At 51.0% G+C, this 16,355-nt stretch overlaps 2 gene segments (V, D, J or C); one reads left to right on the top strand and one right to left on the bottom strand.

Annotated features, from left to right (window-relative positions):
• Positions 1-16,355, bottom strand: part of LOC114509505 — a 167,431-nt gene that overhangs the window by 94,304 nt on the left and 56,772 nt on the right.
• Positions 7,952-8,571, top strand: LOC114509494. The segment is given in 2 exon segments: positions 7,952-8,079; positions 8,186-8,571. Coding segments are annotated over 2 exon segments (429 nt in total).

Below are 16,355 nucleotides of genomic sequence, written 5' to 3'. Positions count from 1 at the left end.
TCCCTGGCCAGGGCAGGTGCGGGAGAAAACCTTCCCATGTTCTTCCATCTGGCACTGATGTTTCCATTGCTCTCTGCCTCCCTTCCCTTCTCATTAAAATCAATAAGCATGTCTTCATGCAAGGGGGAAAAAATGGACAAAAAAAAGACAGTCATGTTCACCTGCAAACCTTACACCATAAAGTGACAATATTGTGTTGCTAATGACACGTCCACAGTGACACATCAACACTGACCCGGGTCATAGACACGGTTCCCTCTGTCCCCGGAGCAGTCCACACAGGTGAAGGGACCCGGGTCCTGCAGACGTGCACTGACCGGGCCCCGCACACCGCCCCTCCCCTGCTCTGCTCCGCTGCTGCTTCCCGCACCCCCTCCTCTCTCCCCCGGGCTCTCACCAAGAGCCAATCTCTGTAATATGGTAATAGAATTACTGTTTTTTTCTTCAAAAGTTGTGTCTATCTGCCTTTGAGTGTTTGCACAGAGATGCTGTTGGTGTGCTTATTGCTCATCCTGAGACGCACCGAGTCCCTGCACAGCGTCGGTCTCCACGTCACAGACACAGGCAGGGGGGCTGCAGAGTCAGAACATGCGGACGTTCCTTCCTCCCCCAGAGAACAGGTGTCTCCTGGGCCCATCAGAACTAGCTCAGACACACACAGGTTTTGTGCACATTAATGAAATCCCAGGCATTGCCATTTATACAAAATAGAAGTTATTCTCTCCTGGTCACCCCCATGGAGGCGCCAGGGACCACAGGGCACTGTGGGGCCAGGTGGTGGTGTCAGGGCAGAAAGAAGGGGCTGTGTGCACCCCTGACTTATTCTCCCTGAGACCTGGGACCCCACGGCTGAGGACGCTGTGCCTGTGGGAGGGAAGTGCAAAGATTTCCCGCCCCCAAAGGACCTGGGCTCCTGTGAGGGGCAACGGTTACCAGAACTGATCTGCAACATATGCCTCCTTTCCCCTCCAATTCATGCTGGTTCCAGGGAAGCGCCCTCCACACACTGGTTTTCTTTAGCACCAGGCTCCAGGTCCTGAAGGGTCTGAGAGGACCTGTCTCAGGGATGGGTTTGTCTGGAGAGACCCCTCAGGGGTGGAGAGGATGTCAGAGGGACAGGAGGCCCCTTGTCCTCATGCCTGGACCTGAGGGAGAGGCTCCCTGAGGGTGTCCTCCATGTGCACTCGTCTCCAAACACACCCCCTGTCGGCTCCCTGAGGGTGTCTTGTTCTGGGCTCCGCAGGTCTCAGGCTTCTCTGTCGCTCCAGAAGTCAGGGCCACCCTCTGCTGACCCAGCATCCTCAGGTCAGTGTCTCCAGGAGGCAGAATCTTCGTCATCAGGAAACAGCAGTGACATGAGTGTCTCTGGTCCTGTTATCATGGCAGCCTGGAAACACATTGAACCCCGATCCACCAGCTGCCTGTTTGCTGTGTGTCTGTGACCTGAGTGTGTCGTTGCCCAGCATTACCCAGGGCGTCCTGACTGCTGCACAGCTGCCATCCTGAGACCAGGCCCCTCACAGCCAGAAATCAAAGAGAAATCCTTTCTCATGTGCAGGGACAACTGACGTTCCTACTGGCTGGGCAAGGCCCCAGGTTTCTCCATAGCAGTTGTTTGAAGGACAGGTTCGGGGGGAGGGGGGGCACCGGACAGGCGGGAACAGGCTCCACTGCTCCTGACCTTGGCCCACACGCCGGCATGGGAGTGTGTCTCTCTGCCCCTCTCACCCTGTGCCCCGATGGCCTGGCCTGGCCCTTCTCCATGCTGCTTTTGACTCTGCTCATTTCCTCCTATTTTGTACGGACATCTTCGTGCTCATGACTGTGTCCTAGGCAGCAGGAGCGACAGGCTGATGGACCTGCTTTCAGGTACAAGAGGACTGAGAGGTAGAAATTATATGACATAGATTTTAAGAGACAATCACATAATCACCTTCATAAAAATTATAATTCTTTGGAAAGATATGAAAAAGGGAGAAAATCTCAGAAACTTATGCATTATAAAATCAAATGGAGGGATAGTTACCGTAATAAAAATGACACTCGATGACGAAAATCCCCTCTAGATAAGCTGAAGAACAGACTAACAGTTACATTGAATTCCAGGAACTGGAGACAAAAAGAACCAACAAGTATTCACAAAAACAAAAGAGCAATCATCCTGGTGATACCTGGACAAATGAAGTGGGATGTTCAAAAATGACAACATATTGGAAAGAAATGGGACATTTACTCTAAATGAGTCCCACTATAGCTATTATTTTTGAGGCTGTCACCAGGGGGCGCTGTGGACCCACTTGAGGTGGATTAAATTCAGATTTAATGACTGTGAAGACAACAAGCTCACTGGCTTGAGGTCCATTTTACAGCAGGTGCTTCCTCCCAGGGGACCAACTCAGAGCCTACAGGCAGGCCAGCCATTGACTCCCGACTGTAGAGCTGGCCCTGGGTGAGGATGCACGAAATTGAGGGTGGGGAAATAAAGAGCTGGGATTTGCATGAAGCATGACCCAGACACAAACCCTCCCTCCAGGGAGCTGAGGGAGATAAAGGAGCCGCCAGAGTATCCAGTGTCAGCTGTGGGGCCAGAGTGTCCTGGACACATTTGCACCATGACCGGGACTCGTCTCCTGCTCCTGCTCCTCCTCACCCTCTGCCCAGGTTCATGGACATTTCAGAGACCAGCTTTGGGAGGGACCTTGTTCCTTCCTTCCTCATTCCTCATGTGTCTGTTGTCATTTCAGGGTCCAGGTCTCAGACTGTGGTGACCCAGGAGCCCTCACTGTCCGTGTCTCCAGGAGGGACAGTCACACTCACCTGTGGCCTTAGCTCTGGGTCAGTCTCTAAGAGTAACTACCCCAGCTGGTACCAGCAGACCCCAGGCCAGGCTCCCCGCACGCTCATCTACAACACAGACAGCCGCCCCTCTGGGGTCCCTGAGCGCTTCTCTGGGTCCATCTCTGGGGAGAAAGCTGTCCTCACCATCTCCGGGGCCCAGCCTGAGGACGAGGCCGACTATTACTGTGCTACAGAGCATGGCAGTGGGAGCAGCTTCCATCACTCACAGTGGCTCAGAAGACGAGGAAGTGAGACAAAAACTCCTGGGCCTGAAGACCTTGTGTCTGAGCATCTTGTATTGAGATATTTGCATGGAGGTGCCTGCAGGGGGCGCTCCTTCGTTGGTCCTGTTCTTGAACAGGAATGAGTGACTCAGTCCGGGAGCACAGGCTGGTCCAGGGTCTCACAGCGGTGAGGTGGTGGAACCCCGCTGTCCATGCCCACAGGGTCAGAGTGAGGTAACAAATGAGCACAGTGTCTGTAACTACACATGGTGATGAAGACAGAAGTGTTTCCCCAGCTGCTGTGGTGCAGGTGGCTGTAGTGTCGTCCCAGGAATCAAAGAGTCCGGGATTGTTTTCCCCACAGGGCACATGCCTGGGTTGCGGGTTGGGTCCCTGGCCTGGGCAAGTGGGGGAGGCAACCTGCCCATGTTTCCAACTCTCATTAATGTTTCTCTTTCTCTATCACTCCCTTCCTTTCACATTAAAATTAATAAGCATGTCCTCAGGCGAGGATGAAAAAAAGGACAAAAGAAGAAAGACAGTCGTGTTGAGCCCACACATCTTACACCTTAATGTGACAATATTGTGTTGCTAATGACAGGTCCACAGTGATATGTCAGCACTGACCAGGGTCATAGACACGGTTCCGTCTCTCCCTTGGAGCAGCCCACACAGGTGAAGGGACCGGGGTCCTTCAGACGTGCACTGACCAGGCCCCGCACACCGCCCCTCCCCTCCTCTGCTCCGCTGCTGCTTCCCGCACCCCCTCCTCTCTCTCTCGCTCTGTAGGACTGAACTCCATCTCCACGTTCATTTCCAGGAAAAAGGGCAAGTTCTTGCTGGAGTTTCATTCCCCAGGGCTCTGTGTCTGGGGAGGATGGTGAACCTTGTAGACCAGCTTGAGTTCACGTCCTAAGTGTTTCCTACTCTCATCTCCCAGGTGTGTCGTCTACTCTCCACCACCCACAGCCAGTCTCTGTAACATGAGAATAGAATTGCTGTTTTTTTCTGAAAAAGTGTGTCCACCTGCCTTTGAGTTTTTGTGCGGAGAAGTCGTTGATGTGTTTAATGCTCATCCTGAGACTAACCGAGTCCCTGCACAGTGTCGGTCTCCACATCACAGACACAGGCTGGAGGGCTGCAAGTCAGAACATGCGAACGTTCTTCCTCCTCCTGAGAATACGTGTCCCCTGAGCACATCAGAGCTGGCTCAGGCACACACATATTTCACTCACGATCATTAAATCCCATATATTATCACTTAACAAAATAGAAGTTATCACTCTCTCCTGGTCACCCCCAGGGAGGCACCTGGGACCACAGGGCACTGTGGGGCTGGACGGTGGTGTCAGGGTGTAACAATGTGCAGCCCCGGCGGGCCCCAAATAGGGATTTATAATGGGGTCCAAAAGTCAGTGTCCAGGAAATTTTAGAAATGCGTGTGTATATATGTGTGTGTGTGTGTGTGTGTGTGTGTGTGTGTATGATGTTTTCACCCCCGCAAGTCTGAGCTGGGGGGTGGGATGCATGGAGCAGGAGCATTAAGAGTTGTTTTGAATAGCAACAGTCTTGCAGATAAACTCTAGAACAGTCGTTTAACACATCTGTACCTTTACCTGGTTTCATAGATATGTTAAACAGCTGTGGCCATGCTTTGAGCCAAGTGGATGGCAGTGACTTCCACCCATGGTGTAACTCGGACGCAACTCCCCCTGGTTACAGATTCTGCATAAAAGCTTGGAGATGATTGGCTCCACACCACAGAGCCACACCTGCCCGGAGTTACTATGGCAGCCCAGTCCAGCTGGAAAAATACAGGAATGCTGGCAACTGTGGCCAATTGTGGAAAGATCAGGAATGATGCAGGAGAGGAAGACTGGCGCTGGGATTTGAACCCAGGCACAGCAGCCATGTGGGTTCTTTTTGGGGACCATGCGTCGTTCTGGGACCATAAGTGCTTTTGAGATCATGTGGCTTGGGCAGAGAAGGACCACGGACTTCTATTTCTTTTTCTGAGGTACAGTACCTTGGACTGGGCAGAGGGGAACGAGGAGTGTGTGTTTGTGGGTATTCTAAAAAACTTTGGGATCTCAATGAAGACATTAAGTCATTACTCGTAAGTTTATGTAACTCTTTAAATAAATAATCCCTTTCCTTTTCAGCGATCTCTGGCATTAAGAGATGTGTTTCCCTGGCGGCAGACAAGGTGAACCTAGTACGGGGCGGGGGACCCCCAAAGCACAAGGGTGGGTCCATTGGGTAATAGTTCACCACCACCCCGGGTCTGTTCTGTAACAAGGGCAGAAAGAAGGGGCTGTGCTCACCCCTGTCCTACCCTCCCTGAGACCTGAGACCCCAGGGCTGGAGACGCTGGGCCTGTGGGAGGGAAGTGCCCAGAGTTCCCACCCCCACAGGACTTGGACTCCTGTGAAGGGCAACTGTTACCAGAGCTGATCTGCATCCCATGCCCCCTCTTAGCCTCAAATTCATCCTGGTCCCAGGGAAGAGGCCTTTCACATGCTGGTGTCTTTGGCACCAGTTACAGGCCCTGAAGGGTCTGACAGAGAACCTGCCCCAGGGGAGGGTTTGCATGGAGAGCCCCCTCAGGTGAGGAGAGGATGTCAGAGGGACAGGTGGCCCCATGACCTCATGCTCGGACCCTGAGTGAGAGGCTCCCCGAGGGTGTCCTGGACATATACTCGTCTCCAAACTCATACCCTCTCCCTCTCTGAGGGTGTCTTGTTCTGGACTCTGTATTTCTCTGTAGCCCCAAAAGTCAAGGAAACCCTTTGCTGACCCAGCATCCTCAGTGTCAGAGTCTCCCTCAGCAGGACACACCAGTGACACGCATCTCACTGGGTCCTGTTACCATTGGGTCATCCAGGAAATGCCCGGGATCCCTGCTCCGCTGGGATGAGTCTGATGCTCAGCATCCCTGGTGAGTCTCTGACCTTGTCAGCAGCTCAGCCCTCCTCCGCACTGTCCCTGGGCTGCAGGCAGCGCACGAGGCTGCTGGTTGCATTTGTGGTGGGACAGCAGCCTCAGGGCTGCTCCCACGGTGCTCCCAGTGTGTGGGGATGTGAGACACGACCTCCCTGTGCTCTCAGGGCTGGGCTGTCCCTCACTCAGTCACCACCTGGCACACCTCTAGCCAGGCTCAACACCTTCCTTCTCAACCCTTCTTTCTCAAAAGGGCCTGTCACATGAGATATATTGTCCCTTATGTCTTTGCACTATTTTCATGACTCAGACAAGGGATCACTGTCAGAAACTTCTGGGAGCAGTTGGCTTTGTGTGGCTGTCAATGGGATGATGAGTAAACAACTTCTTTTTTTTTAAGATTTTATTTATTTATTTCTAGAGCGGGGGGAAGGAAGGGAAAGAGGGAGAGAAACATGAATGCATGGTTGCCTCTCGGCGCCCGCCACCGGGGACCAGGCCCGAAACCCAGGCATGTGGCCTGACTCAGAATCGACCCTCAGGGTGACCCTTTGGTTCACAACCCCATGCTCAACCCTCTGAGGAACACCGGCCGGGGCAATTTCTTTATTCTGAGAATTCTGGACACAAGTGGCAGGGACTACAGGGGTGCCCTCCCCAGAGACAAGCCTGAAACCCACACCCTCTCTCCTGGAGGCTGTGTCTGCGGTGGCTTTTCTGTTACTGGGAAGGGTCTGAAAGGAAGAGAGAGAAATGCAGCCCTTCACGGGGATTGGCTGGTCACCAACTCGAGCTTTTCTATCTGCAGCTCAGACCACAGTGCACAGCTCACAGCTGTAGAATGGAAGGATTGTAGAAAATGTGTGCACTCCGCTTCAACCAAGAACAGAAGGCAGTGTGTTCCCCGTGCTTCTCCATCAAGTTTCACCACAACTGCTATAAATAGTTATCATGGTTGTATTTTTAACTCAAATCTTATTCAGGTGACATTAATGTATTAGAATATACATGCATTTTAATTTGAGTAGGTGGTCCCTAATTATAAACTGTTTTAATAAAATTCTATCATAGCAATTAAACTTTATTCCTGGAATTTTCTGCATGTTTGCCCTTTTTACTCGTAGAGACGTGACACACACAATGCCATAGGGCAAGGTCCCGGGCAACCTTAGACTGTGAACTGGAGGGCAGGCTCCCAGGAGGGATCCCTGCTCACAGTGTGCAGGGACCGAGGGTCCCCTGCAGGTGGGATAATGACGGACAAAGGGGCACTCAACATCACACACTAAGGAGGAGCAGGGGGCTTTCTCCCCATAACCGCCCCATCCCTAGAGAGAAGGGGCCCTTTCTCCTCAGTTTTTCTGGGGACCCACAGGGAAGGAGACCTCTAACATGAGGGAGGAAGGAACCCGTGTCCTGCACAGAAGGGGACATGCCTGCCTGGGGCTGGTCACTGCTCTGGACTTGATACTGGCCTAAGGGTTTAAGTAAGAGACAGCACGTTATTCCTCAGCATGGAAATCCCAGGGAGGTGTGGACAGGCTGATCCTGAGGTCTCTGAGGACATCACTAATGTGCCCTGGGGTGATGGGGAAGCCACAAGAGGGGACACTTGGCCTGGCCCTAAGGCAGTTTTCAGTGGACAGAAAGTGGAAGTCAGAGGCTGTCTCTTCTGGGTTCTGGTCACCACACACAATGGAGTCTGGGCCTGGGCACTAGAGGGTGCTCGGGGGTTGTTCCTGAGGGAACTGGGGTGATTTGAGCTGGGACCAGCCAGTTGAGGTTTAGAGATGTGACTTCCCCAATGCACAGGTCTCACAAAGCCCCACCTCGCAGTCATGCACAGGGTCCTGGGGCAGGGGTAGGTGATTTGAGCTCAGGGAGGAATGAAATAGTTGAGGAGGTGGGTCGGGGAATCATTTGCATAAATGGGTCCTCCTCTCTCAGAGTACAAAGGGAAGGGAGAGGTTTTGGGAAACCCTGCTTCAGCTGTGGGGCCACAGAAGGCAGGACTCAGGGATGGTCTCCACCATGGCCTGGTCCCCTCTCCTGCTCACCCTCCTGGCTCACTGCACAGGTGACTGCTTATGGGGACAGGGGGTGGCTCCCTGGGCAAACTCATGCTGTACTTTCTTGTTTGTCTCTACACCCATAATCACCATCTCTGTGTGTCTCTCTCCCAGTGTCCTGGGCCCAGTCTCTGGTGACTCAGCCACCTTCTGTGTCTGGGTACCCAGGACAGACCCTCACCATCTCCTGCACTGGAAGCAGCTCCAACATCGGGGGTTATGATGTGCACTGGTACCAACAGCTCCCAGGAAAGGCCCCCAAACTCCTCATCTCTGGTAATAGCAAACTAGCCTCAGGGGTCCCTTACCGATTCTCTGGCTCCAAGTCTGGCAGCTCAGCCTCCATGAGCATCACTGGGCTCCAGGCTGAGGACGAGGCTGATTATTACTGCCAGACCTATGATACCAATGTCAACGGGCGCACAGTGCTGCAGGCCTGTGGGGAAGTGAGACAAGAACCCCTGTGTCATCTGGGAGCTGGCTGAACACTGCAGCCGCTGCAGCTCAGCCTCAGCCTGAGCCCTGTGACTTCTGCTCATTCTCTGGTTGATGTTTTTGGCCCGGGTTCCCCCAGGGACACTGTCTGGGATTGCAGGATGGTTCTTTCCCTCCTGTCCTCACAGTCACTCACAGCAGCACTCTCCCAGACTGAGTGTCCTAAATGAAACTGAAAGTCCGTTTTCCCACATGATGGAGACTGTTGACTTCAAGACTGGTTTGCATTCAGTTTTTCTTGTGATGTTCAAATAAATAAGACATTTTGTTGGGCCCCTAAACCTACCATGGGGCCTGAGCACTGTGTGTGCTGTGGGTGAAGGATGAGTCAGCTGTTTGCATCTCACTTTATAATGTCCTTCAGTGTAATCACTGCTGAGTGCTTTGTTTTGTCTTCTGATTTTCAATGAGTTTTCTGTAATATATGCCCATGTAAAAGCATACAATTAGAACAGATTGGTGGTTTCCAGAGGTCTGGGGTGAAGGGGGTGGCCGTGTGGGTAAAGGCAGTGAAAGGGAACCAACTCCCAGTTGTGAAATGAGTGGTTCGGGGATGTCGTGGACAGCATGGGGACTGGGGCGGGGATTCTGTGGCCATGCGTATGTGAACGCAGCTGCAGGAGTGGATCTCCAACATTCACAGCACAAGAAATAATAAACATTGTTACCATGTGTAGTGATGGGAGTTAGGTAGACTCATTTTGCTGATGAATTTGCAATATTTATCAACATAGACTGATGATGTTGTGCAGCTGAAATGAATATAATGTTGTATGTCAATAATATCTCAATTAAAAGTTACAGTAAATAAAATGACATTATGGAATTAAATTGGAATTTCTGTTCAGAGAGACACCTGCATGTGAAAGTTTAAAGTATCTTTATCAACAGTCTCCCCACCCTGAGAGCAACCGACAGGCCGTGCGTGGGTGTGTATTACAGCTGTGTGGGCTCACCCCAAGCCGGGAGCAGCAGAGAGGTCCTCCAACAAGGGGCTTCCTTTTAAAAGGTGATGTCATTTTTAACATGATTCTAATGATGTCACATTTTGGAAGAGGCAAAAGTGTAGGGAGAGTATGAAGATGTGTTTTAAATTTGACTATGTGAAAACAAAGCAGGAGCAACTGAATTATTCTGTATGAGAATGTAATGTCTCCTAAATGGCACTACGGCGCTGTGAAATGCATTGAAAACTGTGAAACACAATGACAGACCTTAACGTGTGTACTTGACATGCAGGTTAGGAAGTTGAGGGTCCCTTGGTGGAATGTGGAAGGTGGCAGGACCTCATCAGTTTGCATTGAGAAGGCATGATCCCCTGCCCTCAGGGGAAAGGTGGGGAGAAAAGTTGCTGACTGAAGTACCTGTCACAGTGGGGGACACCAATCAGACTAACAGCAAAGGAAACTGCACTTAAAACTGTGCTCCGATGACAAAGTGGCTTCCCAGGGGGATACAGGTCACAGTGCAGGTGTGGCTGTGCTGTGCACTGTCGTTACATAATCACGTGAGTGGGTGGGCACGGGTCGGAGCAGGACTACTCTCCTTATTAATGGAAACTGACAGGTATCCCCAGGGGGAGGAGGCGTGATGCTCCCGGCAGTGACGTGTCAGAGTTGCCGATGCAAGAATGAACTCAGGTTTGGTTCAGGGGCACGTAGCACTGCATATGAAGATATTTACAGATGTGCCTGTTCCTGCACTAGTTCACTCAGGAATATTTGATTGTCCTGTCCACTGAGTGGAATTGCACATGATGGTGCCCAGTGTGATGAGTCTGCCCTTTCCCTGATATTGGCTTCTATAACACTCTAAAATACATAACTATGCCTTCTTAGGAGAAATGACTTTAGAGAGAGAGGGAGGAAGGGGGTGGGAGGGAGACAGGGAGAAAGAGAGGAGAGAGACAGTGAGAGAGACACACAGATGCGGATGTTGGTGTTCCACTTGCTTCCACATTCATCGGTTGCTTCCTGTATGTGCCCTGAACACAGATCCAACCCCCAACGTTGCCTCATCTCAGCACAACTAACTGACTGAGCTACCTGGCCAGGGCCTGATTTATGCCATAATTGCAATTTTCTACCTTTGAACTTCTTCTCTCATTTCTGTCCCACCCTACCTACCTCAGCCTCTGGCAACCACCAATTTCTTCTCTGTATCTTGTGTTTATTAGTTTTTTTGTTGTTGATCAGATTACACATATAAGTGAGATCATGGTGTCTGTCCTTCTGTTTGACTTATTTACATGGCATAATGTCCTCAAGTTTTTGTTCATGTTGTGTCAGATGACAAGATTCCATTTCTTTCAAGGCTCGTTTATACATTGATTTAACATTATATATGATGTATGACATGATCTTTAGCCATTCACCCATCAATGTATACTTAGGTGATTTCCATATGTTGGCTGTTGTATAACAATGCTGTCCTGGACATGGGGTTGCACATGTCTTTCAAAGATGTTTTAGTTTTCTTCAGATAAATACCCACAAGTGGAATTCTGGGTCACAAAGTCGTTCTAGTTTTAGGAATGAAGCCCAAGGAACCATGTGCAACCTGCTGAGCAGCAGAGACCAGCAGGGCTCTTAGGGCTTCAGGCCAATGTGAGGAGTGTGGGCTGTGACCAGCAGGGGGCGCTGTGGGACTGTCCTGTGGCCTCTATGCAGCTTCTCAGCTAGGACCCTCTACTCAGTGGAGCCTGGGACTCGGGGAGGGGCCAGAACTTACTGATTGTTACTCTGGTGAGGGGTCCTCTGTGGCCTGGCAGATCCTCTGAGCAAAGACCTTTGTGCTGTCTCAGCAGGTGCTTCCTCTCCAGGCTTTTTCTTTCTTTACTCATGGTTTTTTGCATTACAATTCAGTCCCCCTTAATCACCCCTTCCCCCACAATCACCCTACTGTTGTCCAGGTCCATGAGTCCTGTTTCCTTTTTGCTCAGTCTCTCTACCCTCTGACCCTCCCCCCTTAGCTGTCACCCTGGTCTCTATCTCAGAGTGTGTCTTCATTTTCCTTATTAGTTCAGGGTGTTCTTTGGATTCCACATGCGAGTGAAATCATATGGTATTTGGTTTTCTCTGACTTGCTTGTTTCACACAGCAAAATATTCTCCAGGTCCATCCATACCCATCCATAAAGGGTAAATTTTTCTTTATTTTTACTGCTGAGTACTATTCCATTGTGTAAATGTCCCATAGCTGTTTTATTCATTCTTCTACTGATGGACATTTAGGCTGCTTCCATATCTTGGCGAGTGTAAGTAATGGGGCAATGAACATAGGGGTGCTTATGGTCTTTCAAACTAGTATTTGAGGTTCATTCAGATATACTCTGTAAGGCCATGCTACCCTGCATGCACCTGACCTTGTCTGATCCATCAGATTTTTCAAGGGGTAAAGACAACCTCCATCCCTGTCTGTCTGGGGTGTGAGTTGAGCTCCAGCACCAGGGCTCAGGGAGGGGCTGAGTAGTCCCTGGATGGACACATATTTACATGAATAGCCCCTCCCCTGGCAGAGGGTGGGGAGAAAAGGAGGCCTGGGCAGCCCAGCCCCACTGTGGGCTCAGGGGCTGTGTGCACCATGGCCTGGACTCCTCTCCTCCTCGTGCTCCTCTCTCAATGCACAGGTAGGGGCAGGCCTTGGGGACCAGGGTTCAGTTCCCAATTTTATTTCCTTTCTGCTCCATCTCCTGAGAAGGTTCCAGTGGTGCTACCCCATCACTCACAAGTGTCAATGTTTCCGCAGGTTCCTTCTCCCAGCCTGTGCTGACTCAGCCGCCCTCCCTCTCTGCATCTCCTGGAGCCACAGCCAGACTCACCTGCACCCTCAGCAGTGGCTTCAGTGTTGGCAGCTATGCTATATTTTGGTACCAGCAGAAGCCAGGGAGCCCTCCCTGGTATCTGCTGTACTACTACACAGACTCAGACAAGCAGCAGGGCTCCGGGGTCCCCAGCCGCTTCTCTGGATCCAAAGACGCCTCGGCCAATGCAGGGCTCCTGACCATCTCTGGGCTGCAGCCTGAGGACGAGGCCGACTATTACTGTGCTGTACATTATGGCAGTGGTAGCAGCTACGGTTACTCACAGTGGCTCAGATGACGAGGAAGTGAGACAAAAACCCTTGGGCCCATACATTTTGGCTTTGAGCTTCCCTTTCGGTGATGGCCCCTGCAGGGGAGGCTTCTCTGTGGCAACACCTGTCCTTGAGGGGGAAAGCATAACCCACAGCTTAGGGCTGTCACCTAAGGCAGCACGGGGCATCCCAGGAACACCCTCGAGAGACAATAGAACCTGAGGTCACAGGCCCATGGCATCTGGAGTAAATTACCCTCAAGAAATATTTTTAAACTGAAAGAACTTAGCTTTATCCTGCAGTTTTATCTTCTTTACTGCTCATGTAGAAAACTTTACTTCTGATGCTCATGGCCACAAAACGTGAGGGAATTTTTCATCATATCAAGAGGTTCTCTCAGACACCAGCTGTATTCCCTGCAAATTTACCTCAGTGCTAGCACTATCTGCCTGGAGCCCGTGTGAGATGAACAGGTCAGGGCTGCGTCCCCCAGGACTGTCCCCACTCAGATGCCAATCACGAACAGGACGTCTGCAGACTGCCCCCAGTTTCTGTGGGATTTGGCTGCATCAGGAGGTTCCCATGGTCCTGAGTTTGGGTGTGATTAATTTGCTAGAGCATCTCGTGGAACTCAGGGGAGCACTTTCTCTACCACATTGTTAGAGAGCGGGGTAAAGGACAGAGAGGAACAGGCAGATGAAGAGGTGTGTGGGTGACGAGGTCTGGGAAGGTCCCTGTGAAGCTGGCATGTGCCACCCTCCTGCTGTGGATTCCTTGGTCAAACCAGAAGCTCCACAAGCTCAGACATTGGGGAATTGTATGGGGTTTTCACATCATAGACATGGTTAATTATTAACTCATCTCTCAGCCCTCCTCTGTCATTAAGAGAGTGGGAGTGGAGCTGAAAATTCCAACCTTCTGATCAGGGTTGGTCTCTGTGGTGACCAAGCCCCATTCAGGAGCCCACCCAGAGTCACCATGTCAGGGAAAGGGACACTCGTGCCACCCAGGGCTTTATAAGTGTTTCAGGATTTCTGCTTCAGGAATTAGGGCAGGAATACACACACACACACACACACACGCACACACACACACATTGCATTATGATTTAATGTAATTGCACAAAGTGTTGAAGTGACCACTCCTCTGGGTTTCGAAGAGGAGGGTTAGGCACGCCTCCACACTCAGGTCTGCACTGTTCCATGGAGCCGTGCAGTGAGTGTTAGAACATCATGGACCCATGTAGAATTTCATGCAGCACCTCATATTAGGTGAAATGAAGGCAATCTTAAAAGCTCTGTGGCAAGTCCTCCTGCTGATGCTTAATGCCTTTTTCTATGGGCAACTCTGGGTTAGACTGTACTGGGTGGTTAAGCTATAACATGCTGGTCACTGAGAATTCTGGGCTCTGGCTTCTACTCCCCCACCAATAAAGGGGGTGAAGTCACAATCACTTTGGTGACAACCAAAAATTCCCTTCACTTCCAAAGCCTCAATTTTATTTTATATAAGATTTGTGTAACCAGCTGCTTTCCAGGTGACAAGAATGATGGTAACAGTTAATTTGACTATTACAGTTGTACTATTATTTTCTTATTTCAAAGAAACATTACAAGAAGATGCAAACATGGCCTTTAATAGGGATGTTATACCTGAACTTGACACCAAGCTCACCGATTTGAGGTTTGACACGTATCCCAAGGAGTCTCCCAACACGCATTATAAATGACAGCATGAGAACATTTTTGTACAGCAACTCCCAGCTCAGCTCTGTGACTTACCCTCCCAGGGGCGGGCTGGGGGTATCTTACAGAGTCCAGTTCCCAATGAAGAGTGTTACAAAGGGCTGTGTATTCATATGGAGCATCACATGCAAACATTTTTTCTTGGTTTATTTTGGTTTGTTTGCCTGTTCTAATTTTAAGGCAGCTTTTGTTCAAAAGATGTCTCAGTTATGGCCACAGCTCCCTCAGAGCTGCTAGTTTTGCAGATCTTCCCTAAAGTAAAAATCTTCCGCATCAGTCCGTTTTGTATGCTGTGCATCCGAAGATGGTCAGCCAGGACTGAGGGGGTAGATGGGGAATTGGTGCTTTGCTGCCCCCTAGAGTCAGGTATGCGAGGTTCATGCAGTGAAGAGGCCTGGAGCCCTCCCAACCCTAACCTTCCAGGAGGGAAGCTCCTCCTGCTCCTCCTCAAGGTCCCTGGGAACCAGACAGACCTGCCACCTTGCTCCCAGCGCAGCCCCTCCTGTCCATGTCTGTCTGTGTTTGTGACTCTGCTGTCACTCCCATCCCCCTCCCTGAATCGGAGAGGCTCTTTCCTGGATCCGAGGGTCTAAGGAAGCCCCCTAACATGCTTACAGCCAGGTAAACCATCACAGGTACCATCACCTGCTGACAGCAGAGAACTGTCCAGAAGATGTGGCGAGAGAAGGAAGCTGCCTGAGGTGGGCAGAGGCCCAGAGGTGATGTGACTTAGGGAGTCCGTGTGTCCAGGCCTCAGCCCAGGGTGGGAGCTCGTCCTGGACAGGCCCTGCCCCCTCCGACCATCTTCTCAGAATTCTTCTCTTCTCACCCGGGGAGCTCACACCCAGGGGCCCCGCTGACGTGGACTCTGGGGGAGACCCAGGGTCCTGGAGCTGGTGCTGAGGTGTGAGCAGCTGTGCCTGCCCCCAGGGGCCAGCAGGGCCCCTGTTCCCGTGCCCGGGCTGGAACCTGGTAGCTGCAGCCTCTGGGACATAAAATCCCCGAGGGTTCCTTTCTTCTCACTGGCTCCTTTGACTTCTTCATCTGTGGATCAGGAGAGACATGTCTTAAACCCCGCCTTGTGTGGTAACCCAGGAGTAAAGGAGGGGACGCATTATCACTGTAAAGGAGAAGAACACCCTCTGTGCTAGAAATAGAACTGCTAACATTTAGAGATGAAAACACAATTCCACCAGGAAATGTGCACAAAATCTCAAGCTGGCAAAACTTTCTGAGATGGAATAGCAGAAGAAAAACCAGATATGAATCCTCTGTGCTTTACCAGGTTGTAAATACTGTGCTCTTTGACAGACAATGTGGACAGAATGGCCACCTCAGCCACAGACCATTTGCAAGTCGTGTATCTGATTTAAACAAAAAAAAAACACTTTAATGTAGATCACTTAGTGCTGAAAAGGTTATTTCAAAAGAAGCCCCACTGAGTATAACATGAAGATGGGAAACAAGCACGGGGAGAAATGCTCGGCCTCACAAGGCATCAGTGACGTGTGGATGAAGCCACAGGAGACGGTGCCACACTCCTGAGAGCGTCTGAAGGTCCCGTGGTTGATCCTGCCGGGTGGGAAGCAGCACAGGCCCCGCTCTCAGGCCCCGCTGGTGGGAACCAAAGTCAGGGAATCGCTTTACAAGACGGTCTGGTACTTCCTCAAACGTTACAGACGTGCCTCCGAGCACGTCCCAATGCCGTGTACCAGAGAGCAAGGCGCACACACTGCACGTGCTCACCCTGGGGCCTCACAAGCACTCAGAGCTGCTGTCCTTCCAGTCTCCGCAAACCGGAAATGACCCCGATCTCTCCGTGGGCGGGTGTTGAAAGGCCCGGTGCATCATCCACAGACTGGGCACTGTTAGCAACGAAAAGACATGGATGTACGATGTAGTGTGGGTTCAGTTTCAAAGTGCCAGATGAAATATAAAGACAGGGCATAATATATTATTTCAAATGTATGC

The sequence above is a fragment of the Phyllostomus discolor genome, chromosome 13 (genome assembly GCF_004126475.2).
Source record: "Phyllostomus discolor isolate MPI-MPIP mPhyDis1 chromosome 13, mPhyDis1.pri.v3, whole genome shotgun sequence".
Classification (NCBI taxonomy): domain Eukaryota; kingdom Metazoa; phylum Chordata; class Mammalia; order Chiroptera; family Phyllostomidae; genus Phyllostomus; species Phyllostomus discolor.
The sequence above is the reverse complement of the archived record's forward strand: the minus strand, read 5'-3'. Positions and strand labels throughout refer to the sequence as shown.